Source organism: Pan troglodytes, chromosome 6 (assembly GCF_028858775.2).
Source record: "Pan troglodytes isolate AG18354 chromosome 6, NHGRI_mPanTro3-v2.0_pri, whole genome shotgun sequence".
In the NCBI taxonomy this organism is placed as follows: Eukaryota; Metazoa; Chordata; class Mammalia; order Primates; family Hominidae; genus Pan; species Pan troglodytes.
In genome coordinates, this window is record NC_072404.2 from 32,983,565 (window position 1) to 33,007,773 (window position 24,209).

Here is a 24,209-nt window from a genome sequence, read left to right on the forward strand (position 1 = left end):
CTGTATATTTCTACAAAATCGAAAGATTCGCCTCGGGTGAAATGCTGGCGCAAGGAGCTAAAATCCTCAACTTTTCTACTTAGGCCTCCCCCTGCTTTCCAACCTTCGGGAGCAATGGGGTGGGGGCTCCCTACCGCGTCACCTCACAAACCCAGCCACGTTCCCGAGAGCCCTGCTTAGACATCGGCCACCTCCCCACTCCCGCCCCACCAGACTGAAATTGCTAAACTTGTGGCCTCTTACCTTGACACATTTCCGAAATCACTGCCAAGGGGCAGCTGGCTTCTCCGCGCGGCGACGCTCGCGAGGCCTAGCGAATGCGCGTTGCTTTAAATTACCATACCAATCACTTCTTGAGGGTGAGTCCCCTTTTTCTGTTATGAAGGGGAGCGGGACAAGTGAAATAATGTACCGTGCTGCTCTTAGTATCAGAAGCGAACAAAGGCCAAGAATCATGCTGGTGTTCCCGGCTCCCCGGCGGCTTTGACATTGATCGAAAGTGCGCCATCTCGTGGCGGCTGCGCGCCTAGGTTGGGCCGGAGTTCCAGCCCCGAGCCGAGAGACGGAAACCAGCTCCGGGCAGAGAGAGAAGGAGAGAGGAGAGGATGTGCCCAGCCCGCTGCTATTGAGATCTCATTTTTACATCTAAGAAATCGCTGCAAAACCCCAGCCGGGTTTATAGCGGCGCATTCCAAATATGCAAATTGGCCGGCCCCGGACGGGTTTACGACCACATTGTCACAGCCATCGGAGGATGGGCTTTTATAGGGCTCAGAAATCAAACCCGCGCCCGCCCGCCGCCCGCCCGCGAGCAGTCCTCCTGGCTAGACTCTCTCTAGCAACTTGAGAGACTTTGGTTAATCTTTAACTATCCCAAAGGAAGTCTTTCCCTAAACCCAGGCTTCCCAGCCCGCCCCCTCCCTGCCCCCCAGGAGGGCCCTTGTTCATGTCTGCGTGTCTGCCTATCAACCTAGACATTCATCTCTGGATCTGTCCCACTACCCTTTCAGCTCGATTTCCCCAGTCGCGCCAGTTAGACAAACACACAAACAAATAAACAGAGTGGGGTCTGGGGCCTCTCTCCAAATGCGACCCTATCTGCTGCTCTGGCCCTGCCTGGGTGGCTGAAGAGAGGGTGGGGTGGGCAACAAAGGGCTCTGTTCTTTCAGCCCTTCTCCTCAAGGTTATGGGTGATGTCCAATTTTAAGGCAGAAGTTCAAAGGCAGCAAACAAAGAGGAAATCGGCATCCTTTTTTTTTCCCCCAAAGGGAAAAAGCAGCCTCAGCTGGGAGCTGGGGAGAAAGCACCCTTAAAGGCTCCTGGGAGTCTGCTCTGCCTTGGAACCCAGACCGGGCTCCCTCTTGCTGAAGCCTCCACGGGCCCCCGGACGGTCCCACTGCAGGCCTACCTGTCCTGAGGTGAGCGAGGGCAGCCTGGGGTCTGACCTGTTGGCCACCTCAGGCCCCAAGGCCCTCTCCAGGGCTGAGGTCAGTCTGAGGGGATAAAGTCCTATATTCCAGGCCCTGAGATACCACCCAGGTCCCCACTTCCCACAAGGACGTAGCCAACCACCTTGGTTTCCTAAGCCTGGCTTCTGTTGTAGCCAATTCCTGACTCAGTCACCTTCTCACCCCCTCAGGGGCCTGATAACTTGCTCCTCAACTAGGTAAGGCATTTTTTGGGGGGTGGGGGGAGGGGGGCAGACATTTGGTAGTAAAAGGCGATCAGGGAGAGGAATGTCACACCAGGATACTCAAATTTCCACCGTCTTTATTTTCCTTGTGCCCAGTTGCCTGTATACATGCTGCGACACACACAGTGGGTAAGAACCAGAATTGAGGACAGGCCAACACTCCCAGTACAAATGGAGCCAACAGACATTTCTTAACACAGGGAGGCAAAGGAGATTCAACGGGAGGGTGCCTGGCTTTCCCAGATGAGATCCCCAGGCCGGCCAGGCCGACTGCCTCTGAGCATTTCCCTAACTCTTTCCAAATGTTGCAAGAGATTAAAAAGACCATTCTCAATACCTTTTCCACCCCCTCCAACACCCTAAAGGAAATCAACTAATGGCAAAAGAAAAAAAGAAAGAAAGAAAAGAAAATTGGTTATGGTTCCTTTATTTACAAGTTTTTTGAACACCATCCCTGTATGAAGCATACATTCAAATATTCTTAGCAGTGAGCGAGTTTAACCACGGAACACTGTAAACAGATAGGGCCTTTAAATATTTTCATCATCTCTTTTCCCCTCTACATTGCATCTTTTAAAATTCGCTTTGGTTCCTTCAGGGAAATATATATATATATATAATATAATATTTATCTTTTAAAATAATTCCACCTCACTCTCAGGCTCTTGGGAGGTCACCAGAAGCTTCCAAGCTCAGTTCAAGAGCCAATGAGGGCTGAGTGTGGTGCTGGAACCCGGTGTTTTGGGGGACTCAAGGCCCTCATAGCCAAAGCTGGGGACCTGCTGGCCAGGCCCACTGTTCTGCAGCCAGACACTGAGCAAATCCAAGTTTCATTACGTGTGGTGGAGAGTTTGCCAAACTGCCACACTCCACAGCCATTTCCTGCAGAGATCTCAGGGGCCAGTGGCCTGGCTGCAGCCTCTTGGCTTTTCCACATCTCCCACCTCAGGGAACAGTCCACTCTGTGTCGAGGCTTTGGGCCTGAGTGGCAGGCTGGAACCAAGACCCTCATTTGGTAGAAAGAAAAGCCAGGTGGGCTGTAGGAGGCGGTGGCTAGGAACTCAGGGCTGGATCAATGTGGTGGGTGGCTAGGAGGAGTGGAAAGACACTGATGCCACCTGGAATCATAGATTTCTTTTCCCACAAGGATTTGCAGCCCTCTTCCACCTCAAAGCTACCTCCAAGTTCAGCCGCTGTTCACATTGGCTTTGGAAAGCAGCCTCATTCTGGGCACCTAGTAATCCTACCCCTTCCTCCTGCCCCTGTCCCCAAGCTGAACTGGGCTTGGAGAGCACACAGCTTTTTTACTCAGGGGTCCTGGGGGTGGGTAGGCTCCCAGTAGAGGGAGGGTGTGGTGGGGTTAGTCTCCAGGGGGTCTGGCAGGGGCCCAATCCCCAGTGGAGACCACACCCAGCCCGCAGCTCTGCAGGCTCCAAGAGTGAACCACCAGGGGTCCCAAACCTGTCATTCTAGCTGACGCACAGCTCTCAGAATCCAATGATTATTAGGAATCTTAACCACTGAGATCTTAATCAAGGGAGTCCCAGACCACCTCCTGTGGGGCTATCTCCATGCATCCCTCTCTTGCACACCTCTTTTCAAAAGTCACCATGTGGCTTGACCTTGTCAAGGGCAAAATCTGCATATTATCTCATGTGTATGAAGCCCCCCACCCAATTCCAGCCGCTGGAGTCTTAGAGGAGTGGATTTGCTGAGTAGTACTGTAAACGGTCTCTGTTAATTTTTTTTTCCTTCATTCTCCTGTTCTGAAACCAGATTTTGACTTGACGATCAGTGAGGTTGAGCATGCGGGACAGTTGCAGGCGCTTCTCTTTGTTAATGTAGACGCTGAAGAAGAACTCCCGTTCCAGCTCTCGGATCTGGTACTTGGTATAGGGGCAGCGCTTTTTGCGGGTGCGTTGGCCACCTGTGGAGGGAGAAAAGGCATGGAGTGAGCCAGGTGTGGGGGCTGCAATCCACCCCACAGCCCATAGCTGAGGAGAAGGGCTGCCATGGGGACTGGTGGTCCAGCCCAAGCCCCGTCAAAGTCTGCCCAGGCCCCTGCCTTTAACGCTCCGACTGCATGCTTGGAACGGCCGCAGCTGGAGGCTCAGCCACAGATAAAAGCCAGCTCCCTAAATAGGCCCCCGGGGAAGCTGCTCCCGCTGCCCCCAGAACAGAAAGGAGAGCTTCGCACAGCAACAGGCGAGTTTGCGCTGCCTAAGCCTCTTTGAAAGCAGCCAAGTGGGGGTTGCCGGCTGCCTCTCGCAGGCCAGACTAAACAAACAGCCGCCTGCGGACATTTCACCTTCCAGCACCTGGGCTGCCCCTTCCCAAGGCAGTAAAGGCGGCTCCAGCCCCAGTCTTTCCCGGCTGCGGCCAAGATTGGGCAGTCCTTAACATCTGGGGCGGCTGCCGGGTCTTTGTCAGCCTGAGTCCTGGCCACCAGCTTCTGCCTCCCCGGCCAGCCTTCCGGCTCCGCCGAGGTGGGGAGGTGGCGGCGGAAGCCCCCTACCCTAGGCCTTCGCTGAGCACCACGGCCACACGGCCATCCTGCACACGGCAGAGCAGCGGCGCTATCTTAGGTAGGGTGAAGGGAAAGGGGGCTTCCCGAAGCTGCGGGCAGGCTCTACTTGCTCCCCCTTTAAAAAAAAAAAAAAAAAAAAAAAAAAAAAAAAAAAAAAAAAGACCCACAAGACAAAAAAAAATCGCTTTTGACAGATTGAATAACAATTGTGAATAACATGCAGTTGGGCAGAAGGAGGCACGTAATTGCCACCACGCCAGAGGAAAATGGCTTCCTTTGGACAAAAAGGCCAACTTTGGGTTAATTTGTTCTTTTAATATATTGCTAGAGCTAAGCGGGCTACTTTATCTGTTAAACGCGCTCCTAGCGCCGTCGTTAAACAGCGACGCCTTTGAATCCCGGCCGGGACTGGAGTCCCGGCGCAACACATGGCTTTTATAAAAATCTCCGGATTACCTCGCTATCAAAGGCTCCCGAAGCCCTTGCAGGGGGAATTTACAGGCGCCCACCTCCGGCTCCCCAGCCTGGAGCTGGCCCCGAGCGGGGTCGAGCTGCTGGGCTTGGGAGCTGAGAAGGGAAAAAAGGGAAAAGGGGAGTTGTTTTTTTTTGCAGGCATGCCTTGGCCAGTGGGTATTTCACGGCCAATTTCAGCACTCGCCACGTGATCCCGCCTTTTATAACAAAGTTTTGTTGGGGGAAACCTAAAGGCCCTTCATAAACCTTATATGCTTATAAAACAGCATATAAAAATTTAACAGCGGTGCTGCGCTAGATTTCCAACTCCCCTTTCATAAAGCGCAGGGCGCTGCCTTTATACGTACTGGAGCCGCCGGCCTTGTCCTCAGTGTGGCCGGAAGACGACTCGGGGCTGCTGCTGCTCTCGGGGCGCCGCCGCCGCTCTTTCTCCTCTGCTGCCGCCGCCGTCTCCCGGCAGCCGCCGCCGCCGCCGCTGTCCGAACTTGAAGTTGCCGGCGCGCCCGTTGCAGCCGCCGCCGCCGCTGCGGAGGTCGCCGTGGCCGCCGGGGGCCCCTTCTCGGCGCTCTTGTCCCCGGGGTAGTCGGAGGAGGCGAGGTTTTCCGGGGTGCCGTAGGCTGTCTCGAAAAACTGGTCGAAAGCCTGTGGCAGGACGCCGTTCCTGCCCACGGTGCTATAGAAATTGGACGAGACTGCGGGGGTGGGGTGGTGGTAGACGTTGGCCGAGCTCTTGGCCAGCACGTCGCCAGGCACGCCGGCCGCGCTGGGCGCCTGCAGGCAGTCTCTGTGCACGAGTTCCTCCGCGGAGTAGCAGTGGGCCAGATTGCCGCGGGGGTGCCATTTAGTGGCGGGCTCAATGGCGTACTCTCTGAAGGTCACTTCGCGCACGGGTTGGACCTGGGGCAGGTTGGAGGAGTAGGAGTATGTCATTGGGCGCGAAGACGGGGTCTGGGGCAGAAAAGAAGGGAGGCTGGAGAAATCTGGACCCGAGACGTAGTAAGTACAACTTGGCAAATACATGTTAGAGGAGCAGGGACCACGCTCATCAAAATCCATTATTGGGCTACCTTGGGCTCTCCGCAGTAGCCGAGCTTAACATGATTCTCCACTGCAGCTGCCTCTTTGAAGCGGATCCGTGAAGTAGAAATTTGGAGACGTAAGCTGACGTGGAAATCTATCCCCATCCTTAGCAGGGAGGTGCTGGTCATGTGACCCGATGTTGAAATTGACAAGCTGCGAGCTAGTCCGGGCCTTTTCCCCCCCCTTTCCTTTTTTTTTTTTCCTCCCCTCCCCTCCCTCCCGGCTTCCTTTCTTTGTAGCCACCTCAGGGGAAGCAACAGATCGTCACTCGGTGTTCTCACCGAAAGCACGTAATCGCCGGTGTAACTCATGTTGGCTGGGGGGCCTCCCGGCGCGCGCGGAGAGGCTGGGGTGCGCCCCCATGCAGCATGCTTGTGCTCAATTGCAGGGTCCTCGTTCTCGAGTGTGCAGAGGGCGGTGAGAGCTCAACTCTCGTCCCCACCTCCCACCCGCAGCTCCCCGGGTGGGTGAGGGATGCCCTGGACTGGGGATAGCCAGGTGGGAGTCCGTCGCTGTGTGGCCTGTGGTCTCGGAGTCTGTTCTCCTGGAGTCTCGCATTTGCACCCCCTTCTTCGCAGTCCCCCTCCCATAGACTTGCTCTGGGAAGCGCCTCTGCCTCCGACCCTAGCCGGAACCCCTTCGGGGCCAGAGTTTGAAGCCGTGGATGTGCCTGCCTGGTGGCTTGTCCGATTTGCACGGTGACTTGATTACACTCTCTCATTCATGGTCACTTCCGAAGCGCTTTAGTGCCTTCCGTCCCTAAACCGCCAACAGCCAGAACGGCTTCTCCCCGCGGTTTGTCACTGATCCGCAGGGCCCGGAAGGGCCTTCGTCTTACCCGGGATCCACCTCTCCCCTCATCTTCCCTGCCTGCCTCTTCATCCCACCTTCTGTCCTTGGAGAAACCCCCTCCTCCTCGCTGCCTGCCGGGCTTCGGAGTGACTCGGCAGAGACAGAGGCACAGGGGCTGCCCTGCTGCTCACCGGTCCACCCATCTGCCTGGTCTTCTGGAGCTGAGGACTCGGGAAACCATGCAATTGAGGCAAGCCTTGGGCTGCTTTAGAGGCGCTGACATCCGAGGAGACTTCTCCTGGGTATGCTGCATCTTCGTGGGGGGCCCATCAGGCTGCTTACAGAGCTCCAGGGATGTGGGGAGAATGGGGGTGGAAAGGACGGGCTGAGGGCCAAGGAGAGGTGGCTGAGAAAGGGGTAACCCGCCTACTCTCCTACTCTCCTTCCTTGCAATGTGTGAGAGTGAAAGCAAGGGATGTGCAGGGCAAAAACTCAGAGAGCTCTGTGCCTTTCCTACTGCTCATTCCACAGAAGGAATACAATACCAGAGAAAGGAGAGGTGCTTCCCGAACTCCCTGCACCTGGGGAAACAGGGATGTCTTTAAAAAGCTAGGTTTGTGCTAAGGATAGAGAGAGGCCATAGCAATACTCTGAGTCTAGCTTTCTTGAGAAGAGGGAAAAAAAATAAATTAAGAAGGCAAAATATGCTCCCCATCCTGCAGGATTGAAGGAGCAATGTTTGGAGGAAGCGAAAGAAAGGAAAGGACACAGAGCACAGAGCAGCCAGGCAGAGCCAGGAGCTGAGAAGGGCCCAGACCTGAGGCCTCCCAACAACTCTCTTCTTGGAAGGATCTGGGATGTTGCTGAAGGAAAATAAAAAAATATGTAAAAAGATAACCTTTTGTTTTTCCCTCTCCAGGAAATAGCCAAAGTTATTTACATATCTTGGGGAGATTTAGAGTATAAACTCTAAGATCTTTGGTATTTAAGTGTCAACATCGATTTATTTATTTATTGCTGAGCTGACAGTAACTGACTCAATAACAAATCTAATCATGTATTGCACTGGAAAAGAAATATTCTTATTATGTATTTTCTCCAAATAATGGCCTACCATTGCATTTGAATACCTGCTGTAAATATCAATAATATGAAGTAATTACTCTGTAGTCGAGTAAACTAATTTATTAGCATTAATGTTTATGTCGCTCTCCACCTCCCCGCCCCCACCACCTTTACAAGGATTTCTTATCACAAATCAAGCTACTTGGACACATTGGTTTAATGAACTCTTTATTCAAGATTTGCTACAAGAATTTTCATGTCCTTTGAATCCCTGAGAACTGAACTTGAAATTATTTGTGCATCTTCAGCTTGACATATTTGTCCACTGTGGCTTGTCCAGAGGGCAGCAGTGCTGTGAGTGAGAAGGTCCAGTGGGAAGGAAGGTTATTGGAGAAGAGTAGCCTCAGACCTCCTAAAGCTGGGAAGCACATTTACAGAATTGCCCTGCAGCGAAAAAACTTCTATTTCCAGCAGTGACCAACAAGGCAAAATGTTTGTTTCTCCACAGCATCTCTTTTTTAGAGACAGAATATAAAAGACAGAAGGAGAGGTTTCAAACAGCGGTATTCGAGCTGTTCCCTGGCTTGATTTTGGCTATCCCGAGCTCTCTCTCTGCAGCCCACCCAGTCCACGCCACCCCTACCTTCGAACAAAAGGAATGCATGAAGGGTTTCAGTGACTTTGCCATAACAAAGGCGCCACCATTGCGGGGCTCGCCCCGCCCCTGGGTGAAGGCAAACAAATTCTTGCACTTGTATTAGGGCTTTTAAGACCATAATTGAACCCGGGGGCGTCTAGGAAAACCGAAAACAGTTCTAGACAGACCTGCGGTTTTATAGCAGTTTTGGCAGTCAACTTCAGCTTGTGCCTGAGCAGACGGGGCTCTGGTGGCCTGCCAGCGGGGGATGCCAGGCCACCTCCCCCAGCGGCACGCAGCCCCTCTCTTAATTAGATCGGTTTTCCCCTGGTGTCCGGGAGAGCGGTCCCGGCAGAAAGGTCGGTATGGGGGTGTGCGCTGTTCCGCATAACCACTGCCTCCCATGTCCTCCTCGAGGGCCAAACCGAGAGGGGGCTGGCAGGGCTGGATCCCACGGGTGTCCGCAGGAGACAAAGGCGAATTCCGGAGAAAAGGCTGGGGCTGAGAAAGGCGCTCCGGGAGCGGCTGGCAGGGCAATTCGGCAGGCTGCACCGAAGCCAGGTGCCCGGAGGGACTTGCCGCCCGGAAGGGGGTGTGTGGGGGCGCTGCCGTGAAGATGGATGAGGGAAAAGGTTTTTGATATCAGCAGAAGGGAAAACGCCTGGAGTGGCCGAACACTTTTAGTTGCCCAGCAGGAATAGGAGATGGGTACTCAGCTCCCCAAGGCTGCGCAATATCCCAGCTTTGCCCGCTCCTGCCCTCGTGTTCGGAATATGCTGGCGGTGTGAATGTGAAGATTTCTCCAGGCAGGCGGCTGGGGTGAGGGGTGGGCGCAGCTCTGAGGATCAGACCAAATCTAGGGGAAAAAGGGGAGGCAGACCTTCGGGTCCTTGGTTTTGACTTTGCTCTGAGCCTATGATTGACTCTTCCGCTTTGCAGGAGGTCCAACAGCCGAGCTTAGCCCACCGGGCTCTGGGAAAGACCCGACTGAGGCTAAAGCCGCCCCGGAAGGCCAAGTCCGAGTTCCATTTCTTGAAGAGGCCGGCGCGCGTAAGGCTGTGACATTGGCCCTGGCGACTGGCTTCCCAGGAGCTGTTCTTTCTCAGGAGCTCCACAGCGCGGGCCATCTCCAGAAAACTGTCTTCAGAGTGTATTTCCTTTTATCGTCAACCCAGAGCCCCACCGCGGCTAATGCAAGAGGCCAAAAAATGTTTGGAGGAAGAAAAACAAAGGCAGGAAGTGGCGGCCGCCTGACGGTGCGTGTGTGTCTGCAGAGAAGGGAGGGAGCCGGCTCAGTCTCTTCTTGTTTTTCCAAACTTCAAGGTCCAGGCAGCCCTCTGCAGGGCCGGGCCCCATTGCTCCCCGCGCGGCATTGGAGGTGGCCACCCGGAGAGGAGAAGGCCAACGCCTGCGCCAGGCTTGTCAGGCGGAAACGGCTAACAAGGAGATTTGGTCAGCAAAACAGACCGAGCCTTTCCGAGGCTTCGTCTGACTTGGCCCGAAAGGTTGGGGAGGGGGGGCTTGCTCAGAGCCTCAGGGACCCTCCTCTCTGGGGACTACCATCCCTGAGCCTTACGCTTCTTTCCACAGCCTTTGCAGGCGGAATATCGGAATAAAGTGGGTCCAGGCGCCTCTGCGGCCTCCGCTTCTTTTTGCAGCCTGAGTGGTCCGGGAGGCAGCGGGAGGGCGCCGGCGGGCAGTGCCCAGGCGGGGTCGCCTCGAGGCCGTCGGTGCGCACCGGGCAATGCGAGGCCTTGTTACCGAGGTTGTTGTGCTGGGGGCGTTTCCAGCACAGTCATTCAAGGGACGTGAGCTGCAAGGATCGTCACTTGACAGGCAGCTTAACACCCTCTCACTCCAAGGGAGGATACAGCTGGGTGGCCGGGAGCACCTCCACACTCCAGGCTTCCCAGCTCCAACTGGCAAAGCTGCTGGGCCACCCTCTTCTCTCCTTGGGGCTGGCTTGGGAGGCAGCAGCTGCTCCTTGTCCCAGAAATCTGAGAATTCGAAGTCCCTAGTACTTGCACATGCAGCCCTTTAAATGCCCAGCATTTGTCCACAGTCTCAATGTCAATGCCAAGCTGCCCCAGTCACCACTGTCCTTCTCAAGGGGGTCCTGTCCCTCTACAGTTCCTGATCCTGCTCCTGTCCCCCCTACAGTTCCTGTCTCCTGCCCTGCCTCCTTCCAGCCATTCTCACCTGCTGGGACCTCCTGTCTCTTCCCTACCTCTTTTGATGCCTCTGCTAGACTGAGCAACAGCTGAGGTGCCACTGGAGGGCATCCAATACTCAGGCGCAGAGAAGAGGGGCTGTTAGGTCCCTGACTCTCCCCCAACTTCGGGCTTCCACCAGAGCCTGAACTGAGTCTCCCACCTCCTTCTTAGGAATACTCCACCTCAAGGCCCCACCAAGTCTGGCTTATCTCCCTTCCTCTCCCCTCCCTTCTCTACCCTCCTTTCTTCCCCAACACTTCCTCCTTCTCTTCTGCGGACCCAGCTGCTGCTTTTCTAGGCTGGGCAACCCAGATGGGATAGGCCTGGGAGGGGTCAGGACCCACTTGACAGACTGAATCTCACTCCCAGATGGCTACAGTTAAGTTTCTCTCTTGGTGGATTGCTTAGGCCACCATCAATATTTTGCCTCCTCCTGCTTGCCTAATCCCTTACTTTCCTCTGTCCACAAATGTCACACTGTTTCTAGAAAGCTACACAGAAGAGTATTTCAACCCTGGTGACCATACTGCACACAGGTGCAAGAACTGGCCTGGAGGCCCCGGGTAGAAATGGCAACAGAGCTCTTCCCCATTACAGGAATATCTCCTTCCAAATCAGAGGGTTCCTGTGGGCACATCTGTCTTACGTGGTGAGCTGGGGGAGATGGGTTGTCTGGGAAGGCCCAGGAGATCTCCAAGTATTTGTTCTCAGGGCATGGCTTATTGCCAGATCATAGACAATCCATCACATTTTCCAGGCGCTGCCCAGAGGCAGCACTGAAGCTTCAATAAAAAAATCAAGAGATCACCTCTATCACTACCAGGTGGAGGCAGGGGTTAATTTGTCGCTTTGTTGAGACACCTCACCCTCCGCGAAGGTCCCCAACACTTCCTAAAAGCTCAGAAACAGGTAATGCCCTGAAGTGGACCTCATAATTCTGCTTGGTCTGACTGGCAGTTTCAGTCATCCTTCAAAGCCCCTAAATATCTGAAAAGGCCCATACCCTTCCCCTGGCCACTGCAGAGTGGGGCACAGGGCTCAGCTGAGGGTCTCAAGTACCTAAGCAATCTAGTTATCATTTACTTTAGTGGATCCCAAACTGAAGGGAGAAGAGAAGATTACTTCCTTTAATAACTATTTTTATTTTTATTGTTGCCAATTATTAGACTTCTTTTTCCTATAGCATGGGAACAAATGGGGAGGGGGAGACTTTGAAGGGCGAAGCCCTAGTTCTCAGTTTCTGCCTTCCATTCCCCATGCAGCTTTGGCCCAAACGGGTTTCCCAGCAGAGTGTGTCTGAGATAAAGAAGACAAAAGGGGGTGGCCCAACCCGAAGGTTGGCTCTGGTCCTTGGGTCTCGGTCTCTACAGCCGTAGCTCACAGGAAGCCCCCACGCCACAAAGCTCCAACTGCTTCCTAGGGCAGCTCCATTTCCACTCAGTGCTCGTGTTGGCTCACATTCCAGGCTTGAGAAGAGCCATCACCCCATCCAGCCCTCCTCCCCTACACACCCTTCCAGGCAGTTCTGCGATGGGACCCATTCACAGATCATTGTTTCTGCTATATATGCCCCCACAGCCCAGCCCAGCCCATCCACGCAGCCCTAGGGGTACAATCCAAATTTTTGGCTTCCGCGAAAAGAAATCCTTTGCATGTCCTCTTTGGTTCACCTGGAGAGATAGGCTCAGCGGCAGATCAGGCTTAAGCTAACGTTTACCGCGGGGCCTGATGCTCTGATCTGCTGGAGGCAGGCTATAGGCAGGGGGTAAGGGGCTCTCTCCCTCGCAGAGCGCAGTGAAGGATTCTTGGGGGCTGGGAGTCAGGAGTTTTTACCTTGGAAGAGTGCGCCTCACATCTGTGTGGATTTTAGGCAGGAGAAGAGCATCAAAGGCTTGCCACTCACTGAGGGAGGGGCCTGGATTCAGGGACCCCAGGAGAGTCTCTCCAGCAGGGTCTTGGCTCCCCTATCCTCTTCCCTGCCAAGTCGGCCCTATGTTCCTACCAGGACCCAGAACTCCGATCCAGCCACGTCCTTTCCCCTGGGCTTGCAGGCGCTCCCTCTCGCCCCCGCTAGGCCTTAGCGGGCTCCGAAGTCTGCTGGACTGGGGCAAACCCCGCTCTTCTGGGACGGGGACACGGCCTGGGCCACCCGTGGCTGCCGGGACTCCTTTCCAACAGGGCTGGGGATGGGAGAGTTGGAAATCAAGAAAGAACCTCTGCCTCCAGTGCACGAGCCCAGAGCCCAGGCTACCAGAACCCGCTTGCAGCAAGGTAACTGTGCGTCCTGTGCCTTCTTGAGGCGGCGGCAGCGATCGGCCCTGACCATAGAGGCGGCCGTGGCGCGGAGGACTTGACCTTTACGGCACGAGAGGAGGGCGCTGGCTGAGCCGCAGGGAGGGGGACGCTGCTCTCTCCAGCCTCCTCCACCCAATAGCAGTCCGCTCGACCCACGCCTGCTGCGCGCTCACCCCCTTTCCCCCTCCATTTTGTGCAGTGTCCGCAGACCCGCGGCCGGAAACAAAGCCCCCAGCCCTGCTCTCACCACCCTTCTTGCAAGCTGCTGTCGCCAACCCCCCAGGCCAGAGGCTCAGAGCTAACGCTAAGCCCCTTAAGGCCCTCTCCAGGGCCCTCTTCTCTCGCCAGCCGCCCTCAGCCAGCTCCTGACCCCAGCCGCCCTCAGCCAGCTCCTGGGTACCACTCTGGGTGCCAACCGGGACCTGCCGGGGCCACGGTCCCGTGCGCCGGGTCCCGGCCTCGGGCTGCTGGCGGCTTCGGGGCCTACAGCCCAGCGGCGCGGAGCGTGGCAGAGGCGCGGGGAGCAGCGCAGCCCGAGGCTGCCTCCCGCCCGGGCGGACGGCGCGGCCGCTGGGGTGCACAGCGTAGCCCCGCGTGCCCGGCTCGCTCTCCGTTCCCTCGGATAGCTCCCACCGCTCGGCTCCGGCCTCAGAAAGCGGAAGTATTTGGTAGAGAAAAACACGGTTTCTTTTCAGCTCGTCTCAAAATCCCTTTTAGAGAAAATGCTCCTGTCAAGTTTTATTTCCCGTTGCAAACCACCTTCCACGCTGCCAAGAATTAAGACCGGGAGAGATTAAATACCCGATTATTCTCCTGGGGAGGGCGGGGCGGGGCGGGGAAGTGGGCACCCACACCAAACATTCCTTGAAGTCGGCTTGTCCTGATCCAGCCGCGCCCGGGGAGCCCCACGAAGGCCCGCGCGGCCTGCGGTGACGTCAGCCTGCAGTTGCGGGGCCACTCACCCGCACAGACACGGCCCTTGCTGTTCCGCGCCGGGACCTCCGCCAGCCGTCCTGCCGCAGCCCCGACTGGCCCGCGTGCCGTCAGAGGGAGGCCCGCTTTACACCGGCCTGAGCCTCCATTTTGAGTAGGGGGTTCTTGTAGAAGCGTGGAGGGTTTGGGGCCGCGCCTCTGTCCCCGAGGGGCGCGACATCAGGTAGCTCTCCGAGTTCACACCCCAGTACCTGGGGGAGGCCCTATGTCGCCGCATAACCGCCCGCAGAGGTTTGGAAATCTCTGAGACCCGTTGTAATTATTTCTGCCCAGTGGATCCGGCTCTTCAGCGTCACGAGAGCCGGGCAGAAATGAAATCAACTGTGGCAAGGCCTTGGCTGCTTTCACGGAGGAATTTTTCTGCGCCAGTGTCTTTTTCCTTCCCTTTAAAATAAAATTAAAAATAGCAAGCACTTCTCAGGCATTCATCAGAGATAGATAGATGCACGAGGATTGAGTGGGCATTTTCATAAAGAATGAGGCCGGCTGTTATGGACCGGCGGCCTAGCAGATGAAAACTTAATTAGCGTGCCTGTCCTAAAACCTAGGCATAAATCTCCCTCTGCCTTTTGGATAACGCTACATCTTTGCTTATGAGAAATGGGATGTGAGCAACTCGCTGCACATTTCTCTGATTCTCCAGGTCTTGGTCGGCTGACACGCATTCGATCAAGTTTAAAGGAATGCGCATAAATCAGCAAGCCCCTAGCGTCTCCTTGGGAGAGGTCCGCAAATCCAGGAGGGCGCCTCTGAACCCACCGGGTCTGGGGATTAGCAGTCCAGGGCAACCTCCGTCTCTGCTCCTGAACTCGGGAATTCGCAGAGGAAGCAAGACACTGCATCTTCACCAAGCCCTCCAAACACATGCAGCAGAGTGCAAATCTGTGTCAACTCTCCGCACACAAATGTTGCATCTGCAGCTGAATTTCGCTGCCTAGTGGTGAATTTTTAAGAAAAGATTTCAACTAGGTTGTTTTAATTTTTTTCTTTCCTTTTCTGTTAATTTTTTAAAAAAACCCACAACTTGAATAACTTGAATGGGTGGCTTCAGCTCTGCCTCAGTCACAAATAGGAGTGAAATGCACAGCGACATTTAACAATCATCCACTTAAAATAAGTAAATAAATATGATAGTACTGAGAGCAGATAGAAAAAGTAGCGTTTTTTTTAAAGTCCCATTTTTATTTTCTTAATTCAGGAAGAGTTTTCTTTTTAGAAAAAAATACTTTAATCAGGCTTTCAACAACATTATCCATGGGTCAGTGGCTGATACTATTATTCCTATTTTTCAGGAGGTGGCTGGTCTCTCCTTGATTTTTGTTTTTGTTTTTGTTTTTGTTTTAAGGTTTTAGACTGATTGCTATTTGGGCATTAAAGGAGCCATAATAAATAATCCATGCCCACTTCAGGTTATCTGGTAGATCCACAGAAATTTTAAATAGGAGGAGAGTTAGGTAAGATCGACACTATCAATGACCATTTTAGAACTGGGGGGAAAAAATCCCCACAACAACCCTGAAATGTCTTCTGTCATTACAGTTTCAAAAACTAGAGAGAGAAAAAAAGAAGGCTACTACTTTACCCAGGGTTCCTGTAGTGGTGATGGCTTTCGAAAGGGGCGGGATCCCGGCTGGAGAGCTGCTGTTGGCCTCCTTCCTAGGCTCGAGGCTCAGAATATTTCTTACATCTAAAGAAAAATATCCCCTGTCAACAGAAGAGTCCCTTTTGGAGCTGTTCTTAAACACACAGTTTGATCCAGCTTTGAGGGGATTTTCCACCACTTTAAACATTTTGGGAGAAAGTTGTTACTTTGGCTTGATGGCAGCTCATTTGGAAATGGAGTACTGTTTGGAACAAGAGGTGGAGAGGTGGGTCTGAAGCAACATTATCATTTGTTTCCACAAGTGGAGTGAAAATCCTCAGGGCAGCAAAATATAATTGAATTTCTCGAGACCTTTCGATATGTATGTTTCAACACCAGCCTGTTTTTGAGACAGCTTTAGAGACTCTTTCATAATTCTCATCTATAAAGAAGTTGTGAGTCCTCAGGAGAGGTTGGAGAGGTTTCCGGCAGCCACTTTTGTAACCAATCAATATTATTTTCCATAAAATGATGAATCTGGTTCTTCCATTCACTATTACTTTCCTCTAACGTAAAGATAAAATTAGCCTGCATCTCACAATTCTGCATCCCACGGCTACTGATTCCACCAACATTTTAATACATATGCACATAGCATAGATTTGACAAAAACACATTATCCTATGTGTATATTAAATATACAAACATACATATGTATTCTTTATGACTCTGAATACAGCACCTGATTGTTGTTAGAGGTCAACAGTAGATATAATATTATTATTATAGTTTTGATGGAAGTTGTTAATATTAAACATATTTATTTATCCTACAAATCAAATGGCAGATTCACAAGCATCAATATAAGATTGCACACCACCCTGGAGCAGTACTCAGCTCTGAGTTATCCAGGATAACTCTCGTTCTGTATCCAATCCTGTGGTCATTTTGTAGATATGAAATATTAAGTCCTCTTTACTGACCTCTCAAGAGGTGGGTTTCTTAGACTTTCTGAAACATAACTCTAGAACTCTAGACTTAGCAAGGCATCTGAATCTTAATTTGCTGTAAAGACTCCTCAATAGCTCTAATTACAGTGTGAGACCACCCTGGAGGGTGAGGACCAGGAAGGAATGGTGATTTAAGAACACATCTTAGACTGTAACAAAAATGTACAGCTTTAAAGCAGATCTGCAGAAATCTGATGCAGAGCAAGCCACTGTGAAGACAAATCAAATTTGGCCATTAGAGAAAAGGAACAAGGCTTCATCTTGTAAAGTACATTTTGTACCTCAATTCTAGAAATCACCTTAAATTACAATATCTTGCGTCATTAGCAATTAATGATATGATATCTGTACAGATTCTACAAATATATATACAAGCACACACAAGCACTAATATGCAAATGTATACATGTGTACACATATTATATATATTTACATATATACAGGGACATGTATAATTTACATATATTAAAATTTGCTCCAGCTGGAGCCAAATAATTGAGTACTGAATCTCTAAAGTCAAGGAGGTAAGAGCTCTTGATTCCCTTGGTTGAAGAATTACAAGGAGGCTTGTCAACGCGAGGTGGCGCCCTTGATCTACTAATCCAGCTAAGGCCAATTCATGAGCTGTCAAAAGTCAAGGTCACAAATTGTCTTTTTTTTCGTCAAGGTCAAGGTTTAAGGCCTTTCGTAGTCCTGTCATTTCAACAAATATCAAAACCTGCCCTCTCAGACACATGCAGACCCAACAGCAGATTTTAAAATACGACAGCCTAGGCATTGCTGCTACAAAACAACTGGTTTTCATTTTCCATAGGGAGCCTGGGAATTCATACTATCTCTTCCTCCTTTCTTTTCTCTCCCTTTTGTAATACCTGACACTTTAATCTCCTTGAAGCACTTATCATTTTTTAGGATTTTAGTTATGAGGGGTTTCTCCCTTTTCTTAAAAATTTGGTAGCAAAAGAAGTACTGAATAATAATAAAGAATGGTCCTTGGTTTATATAAGATAAACCTGCTCCTTTTCTTTCTGTGCAGTGCACATTTAGCATAGGAAAGTAAAGAGTATTTTCTGCAGATTTTAATGGCAGTGACTATTTTATTAACAATTAATATTACGATATCACTATTTACAGGTCTAAGGGTTTTTTTCATTTTTAGTAGAAATATTTAAAAAGCAGGTGCACAAATACATTTTCACAGTGTGCTGAATGTCTTTATTTACAAGATATCATTCTATAGTGAATATGAACAAAACGAATGTGCTGGTTGAAATAACTGCTTGATTAAAAATGTGCTATGAAGATGAATCACTAATCTTTCTAATGCACTCTGATAACACAATAAACATGGAAAAATACTAATCTCTTAATAGATCAAAATATAGAATGTAGACACCTAAATATTTCAGGGGAATGAATTTTCATTCTGAGTTTTCTAAAAAAGAAAAAAGAAAAATGATTTCTCCAGCAAATGTTTAGCAAATATTGGGAAATGCCAATTCAAATGAAAAAACGAATTGTGTTCCAACCAAAGTCCATCATGTTGGGATGGAAACTCTCGGGAGATCTCACATAAAGTGAATTCTGTGGATCATCTGATGATGTAAACATTTTCAAAAAGATACAAAATCCTTTGGAAAATAACGGATATTGGAGCAGTAAATATAGTTCAAATGCCACAAAATATGCTTGTTATAAGCAATTAAAAATTATTCTTAAAAAGACATTACCGACCCGGGTTCTCTTATAGCCTGAAAGGTTCAGCTGGTTGGTTTTACTATACTACCAAGACAAATGATCCTCAGAAGAGTTTTCTCTCCCTTTCTCCCTTCACAGCAAATATTCCAAGATCATTATTTCAGTACCTTCTCGTTTCCCCTCTAAATCTATACATAAAATGTTTTGCAGAACATACAACAACGGTAGGAATTTCACTAAGATTTACCTGAGCAGACGCTTAACATGCAAAGGGAATGGCGACCTAAGAAGGACAAGCAGATGTTTACAATGGCCTCTTGCGTTTGTAACCAACTTCCAGATTATTACCATCTAACGCAGTGTCCTAAAATGTAACGATCACTTAAATACTTACAAGATTTCAGTAACTGCGTAACTTATCTGAAATTGCGTATTTTGGGGGTTGACGTTTGACATTTAACGGGCTGGGCTGATGGGGTTGGCGGAAGAACTGGCAGTCTTTACCTTTCTTAAAGTTTTAAAACAGTTGTAGATTCCATTAAAGAGAAAGAGATCTCCTTCGGGAGAGGAAAATGCCAGTCTCTGTCTCTTTCTCTTTCCCATTCTTCAATTATTATTAAGCATTATTATCATTATCTGGGCAAAGCAACGAGTTCTGAAGCGTTTCTTCAAGTTGCCTTCTTGCTCTATTTTTAATCCATTAACTAGTGGTTTTCAGTTTGTTGATGACTTTTTTCTCTTTAACCCTCCTGTTCTGGAACCAGATTGTGACCTGCCGCTCAGAGAGATTCGTCGTGGCTGATATCCGCCTCCGTTTGTCCTTAGTAATGAATTTATTCGTGGCGTATTCCCGTTCAAGTTCTTTTAATTGCACCTTGGTATAAGGCACGCGCTTCTTTCTCCCCCTCCTATAGGAGCTGGCATCCGAGGGATGGGAGACCACGTCTAGAAGACAAGGGAGAAGGCAAGTTACACAGGGATCGGACCCCAGCCAGGGCATAGGCGACAGCTCGATCTGAGCCACCCGCCTTGCAGCGCCCGGCTGCTCTTTGCCACCCGCTGTACAATCCTGTCTTCTGCCAAAGCCTAGAGGGTCAGTGGGGAAGGTAGTTAGTTCTGAACTGAAATGAAATCACCCAGGGCTCCAGTGACTTCCCCAACCCGGCCACCCTGCAGGAGCAGCGCGTAGGCAGCCTCGAGTGATAGCCTGGTCCAACGGCCCACACCTTAGCGCCAGGCTCAAGGTACAACACTTCTGTGCCTACCTCCTTTCTGGGTGCCCGTCCCAATACTCGAAGCTTCTACAATGAAGCCATTTTTGAGAGAATGAATAGGGAGGGGCAATTTGGGGAGCTGTTTTCTGGTCAATTTCTCATCCTTAAATTGGTGTCAGGGGCTGGGGAGGGCGGGGCGCAGAGGGAGAGGGAAGCTAGCCGAGGTCTCCACAAGCCACCCCTCACCCAGGGAGAGCCAGGGACCAGCTCAACTCGAGGCAGTGCAGGCAGACCCAGCCAGCCATGCTCGGGCTCCCAGGGGTGCCGAGCCGCTAGGGCAGACCAGGAAGAGAACAGAAAGGCACCCGGGATCGCCCGGGTGCGAGCGGAGAAGAAGCTGGAGCAGAGCCGGAAGACCAGGGCTGGGAATAGGTCGTCGTTTACCGGGCAGAGTGGACTTCCAGAGGTGGGGAGGCTGCGCCTGCTCTTTGGGGCAGTACATTTGGCCGTTCCAGCCGTTGGGCAGCGCCCAGGGCTGGTAGCTTTCCATGGGAAGACCCAAGGGCTCGTGGCGCGACTCGCCGGGGCCCCCGAGGCCGGGCACCACTGGCATATCCAGGTAGCCAGGCATGGGCTGATGGTGGTGGTAAGGCCCGGCTGCGTAGCCCTGGTGGTAGAAGGCGAACTCCTTAGCGCGGGAGCTGAACTCCTCGGCAGCTGGGCCGGCGGTATCCATGTACTTGTCCGCGAAGGCGGCGGCGGCGGCGGCCGAGGCGGGCTGCGCGCACGACTTGATGGCGTTGGGGTGCGGGCCCATGCGGGCGCACGGGTAGTAGCCGCTGCCGAAGTAGCCATAGGGCAGCGCCGCGGGCCCCGACGAGCTCTGCGCCGCTGCCGAGCAGGGGCTGCATTGCTTGGCGGCCTCTGCGCCCGCCGGGCCCGCCGGGCCGGGCCCTCCCGAGGACGACGCGGCGGCGGCGGCGGCGGCTGCAGCGGCAGCCGCGGCAGCAGCGGCGGCAGCCGACGGGGACGCCTCCCCGGGGGCGCTGCTGTAGGCGGACGCGGCTCCTGGCGCCAAGGGCGCCGGGTGCGCCATCAGGTTGCGGCACTGGTTGGCCGCGGCCGCCGCCGCAGCCGCGGCCGCCGCCGCCACCGAGAAGTTGCCCCCTGCCGCCGCGGCCGCCGGGTGGGGGAAGCCCCCGCCCCCGGCCCCGGCAGCCGCCGCCGCTGCAGCCGCTGCTGCAGCCGCCGCCGCCCCTTCCATGTTCTTGTTGAGCTCGTCGGCTACCAGGCCGCCGCCGTTGTCGTAGAGAAACATGACGGTGGGCTCGATCCAGCGGGGGTGGAGGAGCACGGAGGCTGTCATAGCCCGAGCCGCATGGAGAAGACCCCAGTGGCGCTGTTTTAAAAAGCCCCCAAGAAGTGAAGAGCGCGCGGCGCGGGGCCGGGGCCCGAGCGAGGGGGGCGGATCGCGCCCCGCGGGGTCGCGCCAGGCGGCCGCCCATTGGCCCGGCCCCCCCGCTCCGCCCACGGCGTATGCAAAGCGGGCGGCTCCGACTCCAGCTCTGCACGGTGCACCCGTCGTCCCCGCCGCGGCCCGCGCCGTCCCCAGCGCCAGCCGCGCGGCCGCGCACCATTCACCCGGGGGAGAGGTGGAGGAACGTGCGGGTGGGGCAGGGAAGGAAGGGCGGCCCCATCTCCGCCCCCCTTCCCTTCCTTTATCCCAGTGGGGCCCAGACCCGCGCAACCAGGCGGGGAGGGGAGGTGGGCGCGCGATTGGGTTGCGATCTGGAGCATTGGGGACAGGTCAGGTAATTCTGCCGGCGGTCAGGGATGGGAGAGTGGGGAGGACGGGACCAGCCTAGCTCAGAATGGGTGTTTCTTGGAGCCTCTGGGACTGTTTTCTTTCCAGGAACCGGCGCGTATTTCTGCAGTGAGACCACAGGACGGACATCGGCGCCTTCGGCTTCGATGGAGTTGCGATTTTGCTCTTTCCAGGGAAACAGTGGCAGGGTGTTTGCTGCTTATCGGTTCCTGCGGATATGCCTGGGTCCCAGGACATTCCACTGGAGGCTTGGACTGCATTTAGGAGCCCCTATCCCTTCCCTGTCCACACTGTTAGTGAGCAATTTCATATGTTTGCATGTAGACCCATAGACTCAGAACGACTCATCACACACACACACAGTGTACACTGACACACTCACATTCGCACACTTAGGTATACAGCCTGATCCTTGCTCTGACCTGGTAACAACGCTTCCTCCTCCAGAGACTTTGAGATAGAGCGAGCGATCCGTGTGCACCATTCATCCATGCTCCCACCTCGCCAGTATGGCTGGCTTGTTCTGGAAGGGGCTTAAGAGGAACAAGCCCCAGCTGTGCTTCTGGCTGGGACTTAAACCCCCCTTCTGGGCCCTAAAGCCACGCTTCTTTGTGGACCGGACCTGACTCTCCAGGAATCTGGGAACTCGCTATTTCACTCTATTTTGGGACAAGAAAAAGGGGCTCTTTGGGGCCACTTCCTGCCTTCCCCTCAAGTAGGATCTCCAGCCTGCAGAGGGTGCCTAGTCCTTCTTTGCCCAAGAACCAGCCCAAGAAGCCTTTCCTCTGTGCCTGGGAAATGCAACCTTTTCTTGGGAGCATGGTAGGGTGTTGGTGCTGAAGAACCAAGCAGCGACACGTCTTGCAGCTGCCATGTTTTGTCGAGGGGTTCTGGGGGTCCTGCTGCCTTAGAGCCACATACTTCCACTTCCTGATTCACTACTGTGAGCTGGTCAGATGCCTAGAAGAGGAACAAGCGTTCAAAGTGAAAGTGGGCACATTACCGGAATAGTGCTGGGGAGAGTGCTGGATTCTTTTCCACCCCAGGCGGACTGGTGAGAAGCCAGGCTTGGACCTGTCCTCTGCTCCTAGCTTGCACACTCAGCCCTAAACTCAGAGCAGCACGCATACCACCCCTCATACACACCCCACCATCTGCTCTCTAAGGCCCCTGGGCTTCCTGCAGGATCCAGACCAATGTGGCTGGGCTTGGGCTTTTATCTGTCCTGATCCTGGATTTGTCCTGACCAATGTAAGTGTCGCCCAATAAAACCTTCTATGACCCCCACACCAGCCACCCCCCCCCCCACCAAGTGTGCCCCTTCCTTCTTGACTTTTTAGCAGTTCTGGGTAAATATTGATTTGCCCCCAGTTTACCTTCTCCCTGACTGGCCATTTGCAGACTCAGGAACTAGCCTCTGTAGGGACTTGATTTTTCTGTTACTTTCTGGCCGTTTCACCACCCCCCTTCCTCCCTCCAAGTGGCATTGTAAAACTCACAGTGACAAAGAGACAGAGTAGGGTTCGAGGCCCCTGTTCCTGAGGACTTGAAGGCGGTTTTACATACTGGTCAGACACGGCTGGAGGCCAAGGTCAAGTTGAAAGTTGCAGTCCAGCCAGCATGAGAACTGCCATGCGAGCGTAGAGACACAGGCAGCAGCAAAAGGCCCATTGCCCACATCCCCTCACTCTTTATTTTCTCTCTCTTTTTAAAATTCTCGGCTCTGACTCTGTTCGGCTGCCCAGAATTTTTTGGTGCCTTCGTGGGGTTTTTGGGGCGGTGTTTACCGACTCTTCTCTGCCTCCGCCCTGCTCAGCCAGGGCTTTGAGCCTCTTCGGTTTTCCGGCCAGACCCGGAAAAACGAAAACACAGCTTGGGGAGCCCCCACTAGCCGGCGCCTGTGCCAGCTCACCTCTGGCCATGGCGCAGCTGCCGGTGCACACGGCGGCCAAGGCCAGCTCCACATTCTTCCCTCCCCCTCCCACTTCACCGGAGCCCCGAACCCTGCGCGCAGAGAAAGGGTCTCAGCTCCACAGACGACTGGGTCCCTCCTCACCAAAAATGGTGAGACAAGATTTCATCTGTCGGCCGAGGAGCCACAAGCAGGTTTGTCTGAGAGGGATGGTGCTGGGGGAAGGCTTTGGATTGCATCTCAAATTAAGCTTTGCTCCTTAAATGTGGCGCTCTCGCCAAGAAAAAGCTTGGGGCCTGAATTCTTGAGATTTATGGTGCACCTTATTGATCAAATTTATCTGGACTTTTTTTAGTTCCCCGATGTGTCCCTATCATTTAAAAAAAAAAAAAAAACCCTCTCAAGACATGCTTATTTAGAGGAAGGCACCCTGCTTGTTCTCTTCTTGTCTTGGATCTCAACATGTATCTTATTTTTCTACCAGACATGTCCATGGCGTCCTGGCATGCCCCACTGTTTTCAAATGTCTGCATGTCCTGTCAGTATTGAGTTGTAGCCACCAATCAGTGGAGGTCGTTTATAGAAGGAGAACGAGCTCTGAATAATTTGGGTCTGAGTTTCAGAATTTCTACTCACTTTTAAGCAAGAATAATCTTCCTTCCCTGTCTTCTGCTAAGGGAGATAAGGTATTTATTAATGTTTCCCAATATGATTTCTTTCCCTGCCAGGCAGCCAACAAACTGCCTTGCTGTGGCAAAAGAAAGTTTGGCGGACGATTGAGACGGGTGTGCTCTGGGAAGCAAGCACAGACCCTCCTAGCATTTTTCCTCTTTTCCCAACGGCAAGGTCAAGATTTGCTTGCCTGCCAAGGTAGTGGGTCCTGATCTTCTGAGCTGTCTGTCCCTCTGACTTTTTGTTCTCCAGGCTCAGGAATTCCTATAGGATTGCAGAGGCACCTTCAACCTGACAATTTTATATTCTCAGGCTCCTCATGGGTTAGACTGGGGAAGCCACGGCACCCACTAGGATCGGCCGGCAGCGGTGGCACCTTAGGCATGACAGCCAAGCAGAGGGCTGCATGAGTAGAGGTGGGAGAGGTGGGAGAGGCTGCAGTCACTTCCCAGGTACTGTCTGGTGCACTGATTTCCCCGGAGGAGCCCTGAGAGGGCAGTGCAGGCAGGACCGGAGGGTAGTTTCTG

General features: G+C 52.8%; 2 protein-coding genes and 1 long non-coding RNA gene across 5 annotated transcripts; 1 reads left to right on the forward strand and 2 right to left on the reverse strand.

The window, feature by feature from the left end:
• Positions 1-1,753: 1,753 nt before the first annotated feature.
• HOXA11 (homeobox A11) lies at positions 1,754-5,750 on the reverse strand. The gene is made up of 2 exons (XM_519012.9): positions 5,042-5,750; positions 1,754-3,620 (listed from the first exon to the last, which is right to left on the reverse strand). Exons 1-2 carry the CDS (start codon positions 5,748-5,750, stop codon positions 3,388-3,390), a joined length of 942 nt encoding a protein of 313 aa, XP_519012.4. The 3' UTR covers positions 1,754-3,387.
• A 91-nt stretch (positions 5,751-5,841) lies between these two features.
• On the forward strand, positions 5,842-9,900 carry HOXA11-AS1 (HOXA11 antisense RNA). The gene is made up of 3 exons (XR_010158826.1): positions 5,842-6,868; positions 7,289-8,829; positions 9,208-9,900. It is a non-coding gene; the product is annotated as an HOXA11 antisense RNA (long non-coding RNA).
• Positions 9,901-13,468: 3,568 nt separating this feature from the next.
• HOXA13 (homeobox A13) lies at positions 13,469-20,714 on the reverse strand. 3 transcript variants are annotated; one of them, XR_001714612.4, is made up of 4 exons: positions 19,718-20,714; positions 18,454-19,004; positions 15,352-15,456; positions 13,469-14,153 (listed from the first exon to the last, which is right to left on the reverse strand). XR_001714612.4 is itself a non-coding variant. In XM_016945576.4 (2 exons), the coding sequence occupies exons 1-2, from the start codon at positions 20,637-20,639 to the stop codon at positions 18,760-18,762; spliced, it is 1,167 nt and encodes a 388-aa protein (XP_016801065.1). In that variant the 5' UTR covers positions 20,640-20,714; the 3' UTR covers positions 14,931-18,759. The 3 variants fall into 3 exon arrangements, 1 of the variants encoding a protein (XP_016801065.1); XR_001714614.4 differs by having other exon boundaries at positions 13,485-14,153; positions 18,564-19,004; XM_016945576.4 differs by lacking the exon at positions 13,469-14,153 and having other exon boundaries at positions 14,931-19,004.
• Between the last annotated feature and the right edge of the window lie 3,495 nt (positions 20,715-24,209).

What these genes read in the sequence shown, in the direction of transcription:
- HOXA13 (XM_016945576.4), bottom strand. Translation starts at nt 20,639, where the DNA reads ATGACAGCCTCCGTGCTCCTCCACCCCCGCTGGATCGAGCCCACCGTC. An exon ending in CTGGAAGTCCACTCTGCCCG is followed by an intron (nt 19,005 to 19,717) that starts GTAAACGACGAC and finishes CTTGTCTTCTAG; the next exon opens with ACGTGGTCTCCCATCCCTCG.
- HOXA11 (XM_519012.9), bottom strand. Translation starts at nt 5,750, where the DNA reads ATGGATTTTGATGAGCGTGGTCCCTGCTCCTCTAACATGTATTTGCCA. An exon ending in GGACAAGGCCGGCGGCTCCA is followed by an intron (nt 3,621 to 5,041) that starts GTACGTATAAAG and finishes CTCCCTCCACAG; the next exon opens with GTGGCCAACGCACCCGCAAA.